Source organism: Oncorhynchus mykiss, chromosome 12 (assembly GCF_013265735.2).
Source record: "Oncorhynchus mykiss isolate Arlee chromosome 12, USDA_OmykA_1.1, whole genome shotgun sequence".
Classification (NCBI taxonomy): domain Eukaryota; kingdom Metazoa; phylum Chordata; class Actinopteri; order Salmoniformes; family Salmonidae; genus Oncorhynchus; species Oncorhynchus mykiss.
In genome coordinates this window covers 95,411,776-95,431,022 of record NC_048576.1, presented here as the reverse complement: position 1 = coordinate 95,431,022, position 19,247 = coordinate 95,411,776, and the positions used below count along the sequence as shown (strand labels likewise).

Sequence of the window (19,247 nt, the reverse complement as noted above, 5' to 3'; positions counted from 1 at the left end):
ATGCTGTATTACTACTTATACTGCACTACTACTGATGCTACAACACTACTGCGGCTGTATTACCACTTATACTACACTACTACTGATGCTACAACACTACTGCGGCTGTATTACTACTTATACTACACTACTACTGATGCTACACTACTACTGATGCTGCATTACTACTTCTACTACACTACTACTGATGCTACAACACTACTTATACTACACTACTACTGATGCTACAACACTACTGCGGCTGTATTACTACTTATACTACACTACTAATGATGCTACACTATTACTGATGCTACAACACTACTTATACTACACTACTACTGATGCTACAACACTACTGATGCTACACTACTACTGATACTACACTACTACTGATGCTGCATTACTCCTTATACTACACTACTACTGATGCTACAACACTACTGATGCTGCATTACTACTTATACTACAATACTACGGATGCTACACTACTACTGATGCTACACTAATACTGATGCTGCATTACTACTTATACTACACTACTACTGATGCTACAACACTACTGTGGCTGTATTACTACTGATACTACACTACTACTTATACTACACTACTACTGATGCTACAACACTACTGATACTACACTACTACTGATACTACACTACTACTGATACTACACTACTACTTATACTACACTACTACTGATACTACACTACTACTTATACTACACTACTACTTATACTACACTACTACTTATACTACACTACTACTGATGCTACAACACTACTGATACTACACTACTACTGATACTACACTACTACTGATACTACACTACTACTTATACTACACTACTAATGATACTACACTACTACTTATACTACACTACTACTGATACTTCACTACTACTGATACTACACTACTACTGATGCTACAACACTACTGATACTACACTACTACTGATGCTACACTACTACTGATACAACACTACTACTGATGCTACAACACTACTGATGCTACACTACTACTGATGCTGCATTACTACTTATACTACACTACTACTGATGCTACAACACTACTACGGCTGTATTACTACTTATACTACACTACTACTGATGCTACACTACTACTGATGCTACAACACTGCTGATGCTACACTACTACTGATGCTGCATTACTACTTATACTACACTACTACTGATGCTGCATTACTACTTATACTACACTACTAGTAATGCTACAACACTACTACGGCTGCTGCATGCGGACATCACTTTGTTATGCAACATGGCATCTGAATTTCAAAGGCTTTTCATGGGGATTGAGCTGCCTTCCGTCCAGATTTCTACAAATCTCGTTTAATTTTAGAAATAGTATATTTTGTAATTGTGCTGCCAGGGCAGGGTCATAGCGGATTATGCTGGCAAGGGGCACAGGGTTGAGTGAGGCAAATACCATGCCCAGTTGATATAAACAAACATTACTGAGCACAAACCAGGGCCCATATTCACAAAGCCTCTCAGAGTACGAGTGCTGATCTGGGAACATGTGCCTTTTAGATCACAATGAAGAAGATGAGGGGCATTCCTGCTCTGAGATGGTTTATGAATACTGAGTCATGAGTCATATAAAGATTAGGAAGTAGGTATCCCGGCTCTGTCAAAGGTTTTTATGGGCATTAGGTGCTTATCTGTATAAACACTGAAGATCCTGAGCCTTCCAAAAAAGGAAGAAAAAAATTATCTCAACCCTAATACAGTATTTGTACAATTGTATTTGTGTGATTATTCACCTCTAGTTAGATGTCCAGTCGTCTCTAACTACAATGTGATTATATTACAGATACAGTAATGAGAGTTAGCGACGTAGCGAAGTGTAATAACTCTTTCTGTATGACCGATCATGTCATTTATATACAGTAATATCTGTGATCTGCACTAAAAGAGACTTCAAAGAAGAAGAAGCTGGGACTATAATAGAAGATATGTTCTTTCCTGTGTTTCTATTCCTGGATGAAGGACTGAATGATGAGTACTGGTAGAGGCAGTCCTGAGTGACGGATGTCATGGCAGTGGTACAGAGTCTCTTGTTGTGTGTGTGTGTGTGTGTGTGTGTGTGTGTGTGTGTGTGTGTGTGTGTGTGTGTGTGTGTGTGTGTGTTTAATGAGCACTCCTGGAGTGTATGGACAGGACTGTATTGAGCGAGATGTGAACTTCTGACTTGGGCTGTCAGCTAGAGAGAGCTGTAATAGAGACCTGGGGCTCCCTCTATTGGGCACATAGACACACAACAGGAGACAAGTCACTTCATTTACCCATGAACCAGATGTATACACTGAGTGTACAAACCATTAAGAACACCTGCTCTTTCCATGACATAGACTGACCAGGTGAATCATGTGACATCAATAAGGGATCATAGCTTTCAAGGACACTTGCTCTTTCCATGACATGACCGATCCATGAATCCAGGTGAAAGCTATGATCCCTTATTGATGTCACTTGTTAAATCCACTTCAATCAGTGTAGATGAAGGGGAGGAGACAGGTTAAAGAAGGATTTTTAAGCCTTGAGACAATTGAGACATGGATTGTGTATGTCTTGTGTCTTGCCCATTCACCCTCTAAATGGGCGAGACACAAGATTTAAGTGCCTTTGAATGGGGTATTGCTGGATCGAATCCCTGAGCTAAGGTCAAAATCTGTTGTTCTGCCCCTGGACAAGGCAGTTAACCCACTGTTCCACGGTGGGCCGTCATTGTAAATAAGAGTTTGTTCTTAACTGACTTGCCTGGTTAAATAAAGTTTAAATAAAGGTTACATTTTTTAAAATAAAGATGGTATTAGGTCCCAGGGCACGAGTTTCTGTCAAGAACTGCAACACTGCTGGGGTTTTCACGCTCAACAGTTTCCCTTGTGTATCAATGATGGTCAACCACCCAAAGGACATCCAGCCAACATAACACAACTGTGGGAAGCATTGGAGTCAACATGGGCCAGCATCCCTGTGGAACACTTTCGACACCTTGTAGAATCCATGCCTCGACTCTCTGGCTCTCTCTCTGTCTCTGTCTCTGTCTCTGTCTCTCTCTCTCTCCTCTTTCTCTCTCTCTACTACAGGGTTATGTGACAGGTAGAGCTAAAGAGCATTTAGCTCATAAAAAACTATGTCTGCTAATATATTATATCTCCCCTTCATCAAATAATCCAGAACTTTTACTATGATCTCTGCTAATTGACATGCCGACACTAACGTCAGTGATGTATCCTCAGCCAACCTCAACTCCTGAATATTTAGATGTAGGAACCCTATAAATCTGTGCTCTGCTCACATCAGCTTAGTCTGAGTCTGAGTGATTACATTTGAATATGCATAGTAGTGTGTCTGAGAATGACTTGTGATTATCTCTTTCCTCGAGTTAAGTAGAATCCTAATATTCCACACAATCCTTCTCTGGGCTTTTCAAAGACAGCAATTTATCCATTTCTTTTCTCTTTGTTTAGTTCACTCTCCATCGCTCATGAGTTGAAGATTGGATGTTTTTAAGTGTCACAGCTTTAGATGTGTGTTTCAGAGGTGTTCATAAGGTCGTATCTTAGGCATATCCTCACATCTTGTGAAGATATCTCTTCTCTCTGTGCTCTGGGTAGTCTCTTTGTACCGGATCATCTGGATGGGTTGACAGTTTTTTGTTTTGTCTGGCATGTTGCCTTTCTCCCTCTCTCTCTCTCTCTCTCTCTCTCTCTCTCTCTCTCTCTCTCTTTCTTTCTTTCTTTCTTTCTTTCTCTCTCTCTCTCTCTCTCTCTCTCTCTCTCTCTCTCTCTCTCTCTTTCTTTCTTTCTTTCTTTCTTTCTTTCTTTCTCTCTCTCTCTCTCTCTCTCTCTCTCTGTCTCTCTGTCTCTCTCTCTCTCTCTCTCTCTCTCTCTCGCTTTCTCTCTCTCGGTCTCTGTCTCTTTCTTTCTCTCTCTCTCTTTGAAGGATGTATCAGCCATAGCTTCTGTCTCTGGCACAGGATCACACACAAGTAGCAATGACACACACACACACACACACACACCCACACACGGCTGTGTACTATGTCCTTTATCAGCTCGTCTCTGCTTATCTTTGCATAATGTAGCAGTCGCTAGGCTCAGAGATGGAAAGGTTACCGTGGTGACGGCGCCGGTGTTTAAGGTTACCATGACACCCAGAGAGGCTGTGTGGTATTTACGAGGCTAGCCCAGAGCCATGGTGACTATATATATCTCTAATAGCTGGTTCTTATTTTAACACACTTTTTGTTTCCCTCTGTATGTGGTTGTTTATTTCATTCAACAGTGTGCTTCAAATAGGGACACTTCAGGAGAACATTACCTGGTGTACTCACGCTGTTTCCATAGAGGACCCTTCAGTTCTGAACTGTAGACCTTGTCACCATGGTGAAGTTGAACTGTTGGGTCTATATCTAGAAGACCCAGCGCTGACTGTCTCTATGAGTTGGTTGTCACGCAAACTGACAGCTGAGAAAGTACATGTGCACTCAAATGTGCAGGTGCACTCTCTCTCTCTCTCTCTCTCTCTCTCTCTTGCTCTCTCACATGAACTTCTGCCTTTTCTGTCTCTCACTCTCTCTTTCTCTCTCTCTCTCTCTCTCTCTCTCTCTCTCTCTGTCTCTCTCTCACATGAACTTCTACCTTTTCTGTATCTCACTCTCTCTTTCTCTCTCTCTCTCTCTCTCTCTCTCTGTCTCTCTCTCACATGAACTTCTGCCTTTTCTGTCTCTCTGTCTCTCTCTCACTCTCTCTCTCTCTCTCTCTTGCTCTCTCACATGAACTTCTGCCTTTTCTGTCTCTCACTCTCTCTCTCTCTCTCTCTCACATGAACTGCTGCCTTTTCTGTCTCTCACTCTCTCTCTCTCTCTCTCTCTCTCTCTCTCTCTCACATGAACTGCTGCCTTTTCTGTCTCTCACTCTCACTCTCTCTCTCTCTCTCTCTCTCTCTCTCTTGCTCTCTCACATAAACTTCTGCCTTTTCTGTCTCTCTCTCTCTCTATCTCTCTCTCTCTCACTCACTCACTCACTCTCTCTCTCTCTCTCTCTCTCTCTCTCTCTCTCTCCAGTGGGGGAAGCCAGAAACCTGATCCCCATGGACCCTAACGGTCTGTCTGACCCCTACGTGAAGCTCAAGCTCATCCCTGACCCCAAGAACGAGACCAAACAGAAGACCAGGACCATACGCTCCTCACTCAACCCCACCTGGAATGAGTCTTTCAGCTTGTGAGTGTGTGGGTGTGTGTCTTTGAGTGCACAGTGTGTGTTCATGGCATGTGTGCCTGTGTGTTTACATTCCCACTCTGTGTCCCCCCCAGTAAGCTGAAGGTAATGGATAAGGACCGTCGTCTGTCTATAGAGGTGTGGGACTGGGACCGTACCACCAGGAACGACTTCATGGGCTCAATGTCGTTCGGTGTGTCTGAACTCATCAAGTCCCCCGCCTGCGGCTGGTTAGTGATCCTTCACACACAGACAAGTGCCCAGGCACACACACACATATACACACACATATACACACACATATACACACACATATACACACACACACACACACACACACACACACACACACACACACACACACACACACACACACACACACACACACACACACACACACACACACACACAACTAGTGTTCTTGTTCATTCATCCTTTACTTATATAGGTAGCTGGAAGTTTTCCAGTCCGATCCAATGGCTGATACTATTTTATAATATGAAATAGGTCCATACTGTTTTCAAATACAAAAACACACTCAGTGAAGTACAGCCTGTTGGACAGTGCCAACTCCATTCATTCATTCATTCATTCATTCATTCATTCGGACAGACAGACAGACAGACAGACAGACAGACAGACAGACAGACAGACAGACAGACAGACAGACAGCATCCCTCTGGGCTCTAATGCATAGACCAGTTGTTGTTGGGATTTTTGTCCGGCTGCTGTGACAAGCCTGGATGGGCATACGTAAACACTCTCTTTTAATGTTAGCATACTTCCATCAGTTAGCCTGATTCAACCCTGACTCACAGCTAAGTGCTCAGCGTGTCCTTAGCCTTGCTAGAAGCTGGGGAGAAGATTCAGGACTGGGAAGGAGACCATTGCTTCCTGGAAAGACCTGGGCCCACTAGTGCTTAATGCTTGGCATCGGCAGGCATCACTGTAGACGATGACGGTGGTGATGATGATGTGTGTGTTTGGCAGACATTTTAAAGAGGTGTCTCTGTGAGTGTATACAGATGGTCCCTGATGCTTAGTAATGAGGTGTGGTGTGTGTGTCGTGTGTGTCGTGTGTGTCGTGTGTGTGTGTGTTCTGCCAGTGGGGAAATGTGCCAGAATGGTTACACAACAGAGCAGCCAACTGTAAACAGAGATATCCATTCTGCTGGCATTGCAGTATCGAGGCTAGACTTACTATAAACACATTATACATATCAATACAGAGCACTGCCAGCTGCAAAACCTCTATTGAGTATCACTGATGCTTACATTTGTGGTTGGTCCTGGTCCAGTATAGTGAAGTCAACAAAGGTCATTTTTTAAATTGGTTAACCTGATTGATTTATTGATTGATTGATTGATTGACAGATTCTGACAGTGCTGCTCTGGTCCACTCTGCAGGTACAAGATGCTGTGCCAGGAGGAAGGGGAGTACTACAACGTTCCCATCCCTGAGATCGACGACGTCAACATGGAGCTCAGGCATAAGTTTGAGGTGAGGAGAAGAGGATCATGGGATTTGTAGTCCATCGACCACTCACTGGGAAAGACATTAGAGCGTGTGTGCGTGTGAAATTCTAGGAATTACATATTTCTTTATTAGATCTCTGGATGGAATAATAATTGGTTACTGTCACATTGTTGAATAACAATCTTGCCTCCCACCAAGCAGTCTTCTCACTGTCACACACACACACACACACACACACACACACACACACACACACACACACACACACACACACACACACACACACACACACACACACACACACACATAAATACCTAAACACTCTCCCTTAACAAATTGATTATTTCCTGATTCCAGAGCTCTCGGAGATACTGAGCCACCATGGTGATGTTGTCTGTTCTCTCTCTCCTCTTTAGCTGTGTGATTGAATATTACTCTCTCCTCTTCAGCTGTGTGATTAAATATTACTCTCTCTTCTTCAGCTGTGTGATTAAATATTACTCTCCTCTCTTTAGCTGTGTGATTGAATATTACTCTCTCCTCTTCAGCTGTGTGATTGAATATTACTCTCTCCTCTTCAGCTGTGTGATTGAATATTAGTCTCTCCTCTTTAGCTGTGTGATTGAATGATTGAATATTACTCTCTCCTCTTCAGCTGTGTGATTGAATATTACTCTCTCCTCTTTAGCTGTGTGATTGAATATTACTCTCCTCTTTAGCTGTGTGATTGAATATTACTCTCTCCTCTTTAGCTGTGTGATTGAATATTACTCTCTCCTCTTCAGCTGTGTGATTAAATATTACTCTCTCCTCTTTTGCTGTGTGATTGAATACTACTCTCTCCTCTTCAGCTGTGTGATTGAATATTACTCTCTCCTCTTTAGCTGTGTGATTGAATATTACTCTCTCCTCTTTAGCTGTGTGATTGAATACTACTCTCTCCTCTTTAGCTGTGTGATTGAATACTACTCTCTCCTCTTCAGCTGTGTGATTGAATATTACTCTCTCCTCTTCAGCTGTGTGATTGAATACTACTCTCTCCTCTTTAGCTGTGTGATTGAATATTACTCTCTCCTCTTCAGCTGTGTGATTGAATATTACTCTCCTCTTCAGCTGTGTGATTGAATATTACTCTCTCCTCTTTAGCTGTGTGTTTGAATATTACTCTCTCCTCTTCAGCTGTGTGATTGAATATTACTCTCTCCTCTTCAGCTGTGTGATTGAATATTACTCTCTCCTCTTCAGCTGTGTGATTGAATATTACTCTCCTCTTCAGCTGTGTGATTGAATATTACTCTCTCCTCTTTAGCTGTGTGTTTGAATATTACTCTCTCCTCTTCAGCTGTGTGATTGAATATTACTCTCTCCTCTTCAGCTGTGTGATTGAATACTACTCTCTCCTCTTTAGCTGTGTGATTGAATATTACTTGGAATGAATGCTCTCAGAGTACTACTAGCCCCTTTCACATTTCTCTTTTTCTGTCTATTTCCTCAGTCTCTTTAATCCATACAAACTCCTGACACAGTACCACAGGGCAAAACCATATAACCTCCTTTCCTCGCGTAGTCTCCTGTCCTGAAACAGTCTCCTGAGACCTAAATGTAGTTGGGTTGTTTTAATTCTCATGTCGCTCTATTCAACAGCCTTCACATCCCTCCAAGGCCAGGGTTTTCACAAGTCTGGGTGGGTTGCCTGGGAAACCAAAACATCATCATCAGGAAGAGAGAGAGAGAGAGAGAGAGAGAGAGAGAGAGAGAGAGAGAGAGAGAGAGAGAGAAAGAGAGAGAGATGCCTCTACAGGTGTATAATATCATTAGAATATTGTAGCTCTTGAGCATGGTGTCCGTTGCATATTGTGAGAGATGGTTTTGACATTCTCTGTATGTGCTGATAATGCCATCCTTTATTAAAAATAAGCTGTTAATAATCATGGATATCGAAGCGCTTTAAAGGGGTGGTGGGGACTTACTACCACTGTAGCTTCTCTTTCCTGTCTCTTCTAGGCCTGCCAATTAAACCACTACCTCAAGGTAGCTCTTCTGCCCCCCCACCTCTCCTTTAACCATCCCTCCTTTTCCCACCCTTCTCTATCAGCTCTGCAGTCTCCTCTTGTCTTCTTCCATTGATGTCTCACACCTCTCCTCTGATGGTTTGAGTAGCGCTCAGCTTCTTCAAACGTGATTTACTAACAAAGATGCCAAGTTTGTACAGGTCAGGTCATGTGGTTAGGAGCCATTCCAGGCCTGGTCTGCTATGCAAGAGAAATTCTCACATTTTCACTATTACGTCACACATTGTACACACACACACAGACACACGCATAAACACACACACACAAACACACACACAAAAACACACACACAGCGTTGATGTTAGTAAATCTGTGGACCACACAGACCTCTGGAGGGGTCCTCATTCTCACCATCTCAGGCTCAGCAATGCACTGTCATTGCCCAGGAGAGCAACACTACTGCTCCTCATTGGCTAATTCTGACAATGACCCCTCCTTATTGGCCAGTAGTGTGGTCCGCAGCCCACCTTCAATTAGTCCATCACAAGCCTAGACTATAGAAGGCTAATAAGTGGTTAAGCATGTGGGCATGTGTATCGTGTTGAACTGTCCTGTACATGCACGCCTTGGTGTGTGCACACACTCTCCTCCACAAGGTGGCAACATTGGATTGGATTCAATTGTATAGGTTTGTGTGTGTGTGTGTGTGTGTGTGTGTGTGTGTGTGTGTGTGTGTGTGTGTGTGTGTGTGTGTGTGTGTGTGTGTGTGTGTGTGTGTGTGTGTGTGTGTGTGTGTGTGCGTGCGTGCGTTAAACTCTATGGTCAAATGCTCTCACAAAATCTATTGTATGTTTCACATTGTCTAACTTCTCATCTACGTTAAGCTTTTTTGTTGTACAAACTAAACTTCAGATTCCAACACATCACATATAACCATCATGGGAAAGCATTTAAGTCATCATATCAGCTAACATAAAACTGTAGTAACATAGTAAGTAAGTACTGTAGTGAGTACTTACTTAAAAAGTGCCTTTTTAATGCTTTGCATACATAAAAAAAAGAAAACATTGCACCTTGTGTTTCACTGCCATTCTGATGTTGACCACTAGAGCTAGCTGCTCTTTTTCCTACCAATAGCCACTAGATTGGAAACCGATAACACCGCCTAACACTACCAACCCATTTAGTCAACGTTAATGTCAACACACCTACCTATATTCTCCCTGTAGGTCTAACATGATGACGTTCTGAAGTTCATGCTTGTTGTTGGTGGTGTGTCGGTGCAGTAAAGGGCCGGTCCCTATGCTCTGCTTGCATTAGCCTCTCCTGTCTATAGACTGGTTTAGCGTCTGTCTCTGAGCAATCATACATCAGTCAGCCCACCTTTATTTATTTAAACAGGTAGGCTAGTTGAGAACAAGTTCTCATTTACAACTGCGACCTGGCCAAGATAAAGCAATGCAGTGCGACACAAACAACAACACAGAGTTACACATGGAATAAACAAACATACAGTCAATAACACAATAGAAAAAAAGTCTGTATACAGTGTGTGCAAATGAGGTAAGATAAGGGAGGTAAGGCAAAAAATAGGCCATTACTGGCAAAATAATTACAATTTAGCAATTAAACACTGGAATAATAGATGTGCAGAAGATGAATGTGCAAGTAGAGATACCGGGGTGCGAAGGAGCAAAAAATAAAATAACAGTATGGGGGTGAGGTAGTTGGATGGGCTGTTTATAGATGGGCTATGTACAGGTGCAGTGATCTGTGAGCTGCTCTGACAGCTGGTGCTTAAAGTTAGTGAAGGAGATATGAGTCTCCAGCTTCAGTGATTTTTGCAATTCGTTCCAGTCATTGGCAGCAGAGAACTGGAAGTAAAGGTGGCCAAAGGAGGAATTGGCTTTGGGGGTGACCAGTGAAATATACCTGCTGGAGCGTGTGCTACGGGTGGGTACTGCTATGGTGACCAGTGAGCTGAGGTAAGGCGGGGCTTTACCTAGAAAATACTTATAGATGACCTGGAGCCAGTGGGTGTGGCGACAAATACGAAGCGAGGGCCAGCCAACGAGAGCATACAGGTCGCAGTGGTGGGTAGTATATGGGGCTTTGGTGACAAAACAGATGGCACTGTGATAGACTGCATCCAATATGCTGAGTAGAGTGTTGGAGGCTATTTTGTAAATTACATCGCCAAAGTCAAGGATCGATAGGATAGTCAGTTTTACGAGGGTATGTTTGGCAGCATGAGTGAAGGACGCTTCGTTACGAAATAATAAGCTGATTCTAGATTTAATTTTTGGATTTGGATTGGAGATGCTTAATGTGAGTCTGGAAGGAGAGTTTACAGTCTAACCAGACACCTAGGTATTTGTAGATGTCCACATATTCTAAGTCAGAACCGTCCAGTGTAGTGATGCTGGACGGGCGCGCAGGTGTTGGTAGCGATCAGTTGAAGAGCATGCATTTAGTTTTACTTGCATTTAAGAGCAGTTGGAGGCCACGGAAGGAGTGTTGCATGGCGTTGAAGCTCGTCTGGAGGTTAGTTAACACAGTGCCCAAAGAAGGGCCAGAAGTATACAGAATGGTATCGTCTGCGTAGAGGTGGATCAGAGAATCACTAACAGCAAGAGCGACATCATTGATGTATACAGAGAAAAGAGTCGGCCCGAGAATTAAACCCTGTGGCACCCCCATAGAGACTGCCAGAGGTGCAGAAAACAGGCCCTCCGATTTGACACACTGAACTCAGTCTGAGAAGTAGTTGGTGAATCAGGCGAGGCAGTCATTTGAATAACCAAGGCTGTTGAGTCTGCCAATAAGAATGTTGTTGATTGACAGAGTCGAAAGCCTTGGCCAAGTCGATGAATACAGCTGTACAGTATTGTCTCTTATTGATGGAGGTTATGATATCGTTTATGACCCTGAGCGTGGCTGAGGTGCACCCATGACCAGCTCTGAAACCAGATTGCATAGCGGAGAGGGTGTGTTGGGATTCGAAATGGTCGGTGATCTCTTTGTTAACTTGGCTTTCGAAGACCTTGGAAGGCAGGGTAGGATAGATATAGGTCTGTAGCAGTTTGGGTCTAGAAGAGGGGGATGACCGCAGCAGCTTTTCAATCTTTGGAGATCTCAGACAATAAGAAAGAGAGGTTGAACAGGCTAGAAATAGGGGTTGTAACAATTTTGTCTAATCATTTTAGAAGGGAGGGTCCAGATTGTCTAGTTTTGCTGATTTGTAGGGGTCCAGATGTTGACCAGGGTAGGGGTGGCCAGGTGGAAAGCAAGGCCAGCTGTAGAAAAATGCTTATTGAAATTCTCAATTATCGTGGATTTATCGGTGGTGACAGTGTTTCCTAGCCTCAGTGCAGTGGGCAGCTGAGAGGAGGTGCTCTTATTCTCCATGAACTTTACAGTGTCCCATAACTTTTTGGAGTTTGTGCTACAGGATGCAAATTTCTGTTTGAAAAAGCTAGCCATTGCTTTCCTAACTGCCTGTGTATATTGGGGGGCTATTCGATGCTAATGCAGTATGCTACAGAATGTTTTTGTGCTGGTCAAGGGCAGTCAGGTCTGGAGTGATCCACGGGCTATATCTGTTCCTGGTCCTACATTTTTTGAATGGGACATGCTTATTTAAGATTGTGAGGAAAGCACTTTTAAAGAATAACCAGGCATCTTCTACTGACGGAATGAGGTCAATATCCTTCCAGGATACCCGGGCCAGGTCGATTAGAAAGGCCTGCTTGCTGAAGTGTTTAAGGGAGCGTTTGACAGTGATGAGGGGTGGTCATTTGACCGCAGACCCATTACAGACGCAAGCAATGAGGCAGTGATCGCTGAGATCCTGTTTGAAGACAGCAGAGGTGTATTTGGAGGGCAGGTTGGTTAGGATGATATCTGTGAGGGTGCCTGTGTTTACGGATTTGGGTGGGTTCTGGTGGGTTCATTGATAATTTGTGTGAGATTGAGGTACATCAAGCTTAGATTGTAGCATGGCCGGGGTGTTAAGCATGTCCCAGTTTAGGTCAAATAACAGCACGAGCTCTGAAGATAGATGGGGGACAATCAATTCACATATGGTGTCCAGGGCACAGCTGGGGGCAGAAGGTGGTCTATAGCAAGCGGCAACGGTTGGCCTTCATCAGAGTGTCAAGAGTCTTTCCCTGGTGTCCAGAGACAAATTTCAACAAATTAAAAATACCTAGTTATCGAAAAGACAAAGTCAACCGGTCCTTAAAAAATTGCAGTTCATTTTGTCAAATCGTGTTTGTATTTTTCATCAGGTGTGCATTCATCACCAGAATCATAATAGAATCAGGACCGTGATAGCGAGTCTGGTCCAAGGCTTCAGTTCTTTCTGAAATGCAATCATAGACAGGTAGTTGGCCTGGCAACAGTTGTCTCTCTGCTGGGTGTTAGTTTCCTTTTTCTCTTGTTATCTGAAAGAAACAGACAGCGGTTGGAGCTGCAGTGGTGGCCGGTGAGCTCTAATTGCCCTCTGTGTTGGGGACATGGCAGTCCAATCATTGTCACAAAGGGGAACAGAGACACCCCTACTGACCCACACCCATGCCCTCACAATAATGCCAAATACTACTCTGGATAACTGTCAATCAAAGGGCAACAAATATATTTTTTTATGCTCCAATCAGTCGATATGAAACATCAAAACATCTGAATTGTTCTGTTATTACAACTTTTAGTTATCAAATCTTTATGTTGTCTTGGTGTTTCTGCATTCATTTTCTGAATAAGTTTGTGTTGTTTGGGATATAAATTGTTTCTGAAGCTCTATAGGAACTTGTTATTACCACCTCCCTACTAGCTATGAAGTAGCTTCATCATGGGTCCATTCTGAATCCTTGAAAATATGTAGATCTTAAAAGCTGTAAGCCTATCGTCAAAGGATAGAGCATGGTAGCAGTCTATTACCATGGCATCTATCCCAGTGTTAAAGCTACCATAAAGCAGACAGATGAGTGGGAATAGTGTTTGTGACTACCTGACTGTTATGGAACTCCCACAAGTCCCAGAGGACCAGACTATACTTTCTGACTGACTCTCTGTCAGTCTCATAGGCAGGAGACACTTAAAGGGGCAATCTGCTTATTAAACAACACAAAAGTGGACACCCCTCTGCTTTTTTGGGTAAACACCTGAGGTATAGGGTTAGGGAAATGTATTGACAGAGCAATCGATGCAAGAACTGACCATCCATCTGATCAAAATTACAGTTTTAACTATTTTGAAGCTATACAGTGTTTGTTTACAATTACATTGTTTACAAACAATGGAGTAAAACAATCTTATATTTTGGGTTCTGATGACAGTTGAACTACTCTCATGAGGCATTTCTAAGTTATATTCTTGACGAATCAATGGATATATATAATTCATTTAAAAGTCCCAAAATGGATGTAGCAATCAAAGATTGCCCCTTTAATGCTTGGTCTCAACTCTGTTCCACACCAATAGACACTGGATGACAGGCAGCTGAGCACTGGGTTGCATTTGATGCTGTCAGAATCAGAAGAGTAGGATTTCATCATGCTGGTTGTTCGAAAGAAAGAATCTGGATGCATCCCAAATAGCCCCCTGTTCCCTTTATAGTGCACTACTTTAGACTAGAGGCCTATGGGTGCCATTTGGGACATGTGATCTCCCTTAAGGACAGATCATTTACTTGGCAGGCTGCATCAAGCACCTCATGACATTTTTGTTATTTTGTTTGTTGGATGTTGAGTCATGTCTGTGGAGCATGTAGTATGAATTGTAATATGTGGGGTTAATAAAATGTGGTGTAACAAGTTTGTGTTTGTGTGTGTGTGTGTGTGTGTGTGCGTGCGTGCGATGTGTGTGTGTGTGTGTGTGTGCGTGCGTGCGTGCGATGTGTGTGTGTGTGTGTGCGTGCGTACGTATCTGCGTATGTGTGTTTTGCGACGTAGAAAGCCAAGCTGGGCCATGGGAAGAAAGTGATTACGCCAGCGGACCACAGACGGTTCAGCTCGGACCGCACCGTGCCCGGAATGGACCGTGTCCGACTCAGTGACTTCAACTTTCTGGCTCTGCTGGGGAAGGGCAGCTTTGGCAAGGTAAGAGAAGAGGCTGGGAATGTAACATGTGAGTAGTTGAATTCATTAGAGGTTGAGGCATCAAGCTGGACCAGCAGAACCAATGGCAGGGATAATTTTTGACATATTTGGTAGACTACTTTTGAGGTGTGAAAACATCTGACAAACTTATATTTTTGGAATGTAATGTCCCTTTAAGGTTAGGGTTAGGGCTAGTGGTGTAAATCCTTTAACCCCAGGTGTCCCTGTGTAGGTGATGCTGGCAGAGATGAAGTCCACAGAGGAGCTGTACGCCGTCAAGATCCTGAAGAAGGACGTGGTGATCCAGGATGATGATGTGGAGTGTACCATGGTGGAGAAGAGAGTCCTGGCCCAGAGAGACAAACCACCATTCCTCACTGCACTCCACTCCTGCTTTCAGACTGTGGTAGGTACTGTACACACACATGCACACATGGGCATACATACATGGACTTACACATATACGCACACACACACACACACACACACACACACACACACACACACACACACACACACACACACACACACACACACACACACACACACACACACAGGGGATTCCCAGTGGGACTAGGGGGTTCAGGGGTCATGCTGCAGCTGAATAATAGAGGAGGCCTCGTCAGTGTGTTCTCATCACTCTTTCATGAACCTCTCACTGAGAAGAAACAGACAGAGCCCTTGACGACGCATCTACACACACTCCTTTAGAGCACGGGCTTGTGTGTGAAGTCCTCACAAGGATAAGAAACAGACAGAGCCCTTGACGATGCATCTACACACACTCCTGTAGAGCACGGGCTTGTGTGTGAAGTCCTCACAAGGATAAGAAAACAAAGGCAGTTCTGCCAAGTGAAGACATTTTGCCTGTCCCCCAAGGAACATTACTATTTTAGGCTTAGGGGTGGGTTTAGGTTTAGGGTTAGAATTAGGGTTAGGGTTAGAATTAGGGTTAGGTTAAGGGTACAGTTTAGGGTTAAGGTTGGGGTTTTGGATTAGGGTTATGTTTCGGGTTAGGTTAAGGTTTAGGGAAAATAGGATTTTGAATGGGAATCAATCGTTTGGTCCCCACAAGGATAGTAAAACAAATGTGTGTATTTAATGTGTGTATGTTTCTTTTGTGTCATTGTCTTTGTGCGTGTACACGGCACACACTGCTTCAACACAGTGGCCAGTGAGTTGAGTGAGTTGAACCTCTCCAAACAACCCCATCATATAGATCTACAGAGCAGAGGGAGCAGAGAGAGAAGAGAGGCCTTTGTCTTCAATCAGCCCTGTGGAGAGTCCTGCTCCAGCCTCTCTGTCTGACTGACAGATGACTTATAAGGCCTTTCATAAAACAATAAAACACTCAGGTCTGAAGGTTACACCTGACACCTGCTGGGCTTTCATACACTTCAGGGATGGATTATGGGACTGTTGGTCTTCTATGTTGTGTACATCAGCAGGGTACTAATGAGGGTACAAACCTACTGTGTTTTGTTTCCTCCGTTGACGTCTGTCAGCTTTCTATTTCTGTGGTTCAGGTAGTACAGGTATTAATAGGAGGCTGTGGTTCAGGTAGTACAGGTATTAATAGGCTGTAGGTCAGGTAGTACAGGTATTAATAGGAGGCTGTGGGTCAGATAGTACAGGTATTAATAGGAGGCTGTAGGTCAGGTAGTACAGGTATTAATAGGAGGCTGTAGGTCAGGTAGTACAGGTATTAATAGGAGGCTGTAGGTCAGGTAGTACAGGTATTAATAGGAGGCTGTAGGTCAGGTAGTACAGGTATTAATAGGCTGTGGGTCAGGTAGTACAGGTATTAATAGGAGGCTGTAGGTCAGGTAGTACAGGTATTAATAGGAGGCTGTGGGTCAGGTAGTACAGGTATTAATAGGAGGCTGTAGGTCAGGTAGTACAGGTATTAATAGGAGGCTGTGGGTCAGGTAGTACAGGTATTAATAGGAGGCTGTGGGTCAGGTAGTACAGGTATTAATAGGAGGCTGTGGGTCACGTAGTACAGGTATTAATAGGAGGCTGTGGGTCAGGTAGTACAGGTATTAATAGGAGGCTGTGGGTCAGGTAGTACAGGTATTAATAGGAGGCTGTAGGTCAGGTAGTACAGGTATTAATAGGAGGCTGTGGGTCAGGTAGTACAGGTATTAATAGGAGGCTGTGGGTCAGGTAGTACAGGTATTAATAGGAGGCTGTAGGTCAGGTAGTACAGGTATTAATAGGAGGCTGTGGGTCAGGTAGTACAGGTATTAATAGGAGGCTGTGGGTCAGGTAGTACAGGTATTAATAGGAGGCTGTGGGTCACGTAGTACAGGTATTAATAGGAGGCTGTAGGTTAGGTAGTACAGGTATTAATAGGAGGCTGTGGGTCAGGTAGTACAGGTATTAATAGGAGGCTGTGGGTCAGGTAGTACAGGTATTAATAGGAGGCTGTGGGTCAGGTAGTACAGGTATTAATAGGAGGCTGTGGGTCAGGTAGTACAGGTATTAATAGGAGGCTGTGGGTCAGGTAGTACAGGTATTAATAGGAGGCTGTGGGTCAGGTAGTACAGGTATTAATAGGAGGCTGTGGGTCAGGTAGTACAGGTATTAATAGGAGGCTGTGGGTCAGGTAGTACAGGTATTAATAGGAGGCTGTGGGTCAGGTAGTACAGGTATTAATAGGAGGCTGTGGGTCAGGTAGTACAGGTATTAATAGGAGGCTGTGGGTCACGTAGTACAGGTATTAATAGGAGGCTGTAGGTCAGGTAGTACAGGTATTAATAGGAGGCTGTAGGTCAGGTAATACAGGTATTAATAGGAGGCTGTAGGTCAGGTAGTACAGGTATTAATAGGAGGCTGTGGGTCAGGTAGTACAGGTATTAATAGGAGGCTGTGGGTCAGGTAGTACAGGTATTAATAGGAGGCTGTGGGTCAGGTAGTACAGGTATTAATAGGAGGCTGTGGTTCAGGTAATACAGGTATTAATAGGAGGCTGTGGGTCAGGTAGTACAGGTATTAATAGGAGGCTGTGGTTCAGGTAATACAGGTATTAATAGGAGGCTGTGGGTCAGGTAGTACAGGTATTAATAGGAGGCTGTGGTTCAGGTAATACAGGTATTAATAGGAGGCTGTGGGTCAGGTAGTACAGGTATTAATAGGAGGCTGTAGGTCAGGTAATACAGGTATTAATAGGAGGCTGTGGGTCAGGTAGTACAGGTATTAATAGGAGGCTGTAGGTCAGGTAGTACAGGTATTAATAGGAGGCTGTGGGTCAGGTAGTACAGGTATTAATAGGAGGCTGTGGGTCAGGTAGTACAGGTATTAATAGGAGGCTGTGGGTCAGGTAGTACAGGTATTAATAGGAGGCTGTAGATCAGGTAGTACAGGTATTAATAGGAGGCTGTGGGTCAGGTAGTACAGGTATTAATAGGAGGCTGTGGGTCAGGTAGTACAGGTATTAATAGGAGGCTGTGGGTCAGGTAGTACAGGTATTAATAGGAGGCTGTGGGTCAGGTAGTACAGGTATTAATAGGAGGCTGTGGGTCAGGTAGTACAGGTATTAATAGGAGGCTGTGGGTCAGGTAGTACAGGTATTAATAGGAGGCTGTGGGTCAGGTAGTACAGGTATTAATAGGAAGCTGTGGTTCAGGTAGTACAGGTATTAATAGGAGGCTGTAGGTCAGGTAGTACAGGTATTAATAGGAGGCTGTGGGTCAGGTAGTACAGGTATTAATAGGAGGCTGTGGGTCAGGTAGTACAGGTATTAATAGGAGGCTGTAGGTCAGGTAGTACAGGTATTAATAGGAGGCTGTGGGTCAGGTAGTACAGGTATTAATAGGAGGCTGTGGGTCAGGTAGTACAGGTATTAATAGGAGGCTGTAGGTCAGGTAGTACAGGTATTAATAGGAAGCTGTGGTTCAGGTAGTACAGGTATTAATAGGAGGCTGTGGGTCAGGTAGTACAGGTATTAATAGGAGGCTGTGGGTCAGGTAGTACAGGTATTAATAGGCTGTAGGTCAGGTAGTACAGGTATTAATAGGAGGCTGTGGGTCAGGTAGTACAGGTATTAATAGGCTGTGGGTCAGGTAGTACAGGTATTAATAGGAGGCTGTAGGTCAGGTAGTACAGGTATTAATAGGCTGTAGGTCAGGTAGTACAGGTATTAATAGGAGGCTGTGGGTCAGGTAGTACAGGTATTTATAGGCTGTAGGTCAGGTAATACAGGTATTAATAGGAGGCTGTGGTTCAGGTAGTACAGGTATTAATAGGAGGCTGTGGGTCAGGTAGTACAGGTATTAATAGGCTGTAGGTCAGGTAGTACAGGTATTAATAGGAGGCTGTGGGTCAGGTAGTACAGGTATTAATAGGAGGCTGTGGGTCAGGTAGTACAGGTATTAATAGGCTGTAGGTCAGGTAATACAGGTATTAATAGGAGGCTGTGGGTCAGTCACTAC

At 43.7% G+C, this 19,247-nt stretch overlaps 1 protein-coding gene across 1 annotated transcript in view; it reads left to right on the top strand.

The window, feature by feature from the left end:
* LOC110486837 (protein kinase C alpha type) overlaps positions 1–19,247 on the top strand; it is a 225,879-nt gene that overhangs the window by 190,116 nt on the left and 16,516 nt on the right. Inside the window, exons 6-10 of the mRNA XM_036939339.1 lie at positions 5,074–5,230; positions 5,323–5,457; positions 6,635–6,728; positions 14,668–14,814; positions 15,047–15,220. Of these exons, the coding sequence (XP_036795234.1) occupies positions 5,074–5,230; positions 5,323–5,457; positions 6,635–6,728; positions 14,668–14,814; positions 15,047–15,220 (707 nt within the window). The remainder of the gene's footprint in view (positions 1–5,073; positions 5,231–5,322; positions 5,458–6,634; positions 6,729–14,667; positions 14,815–15,046; positions 15,221–19,247) is intronic.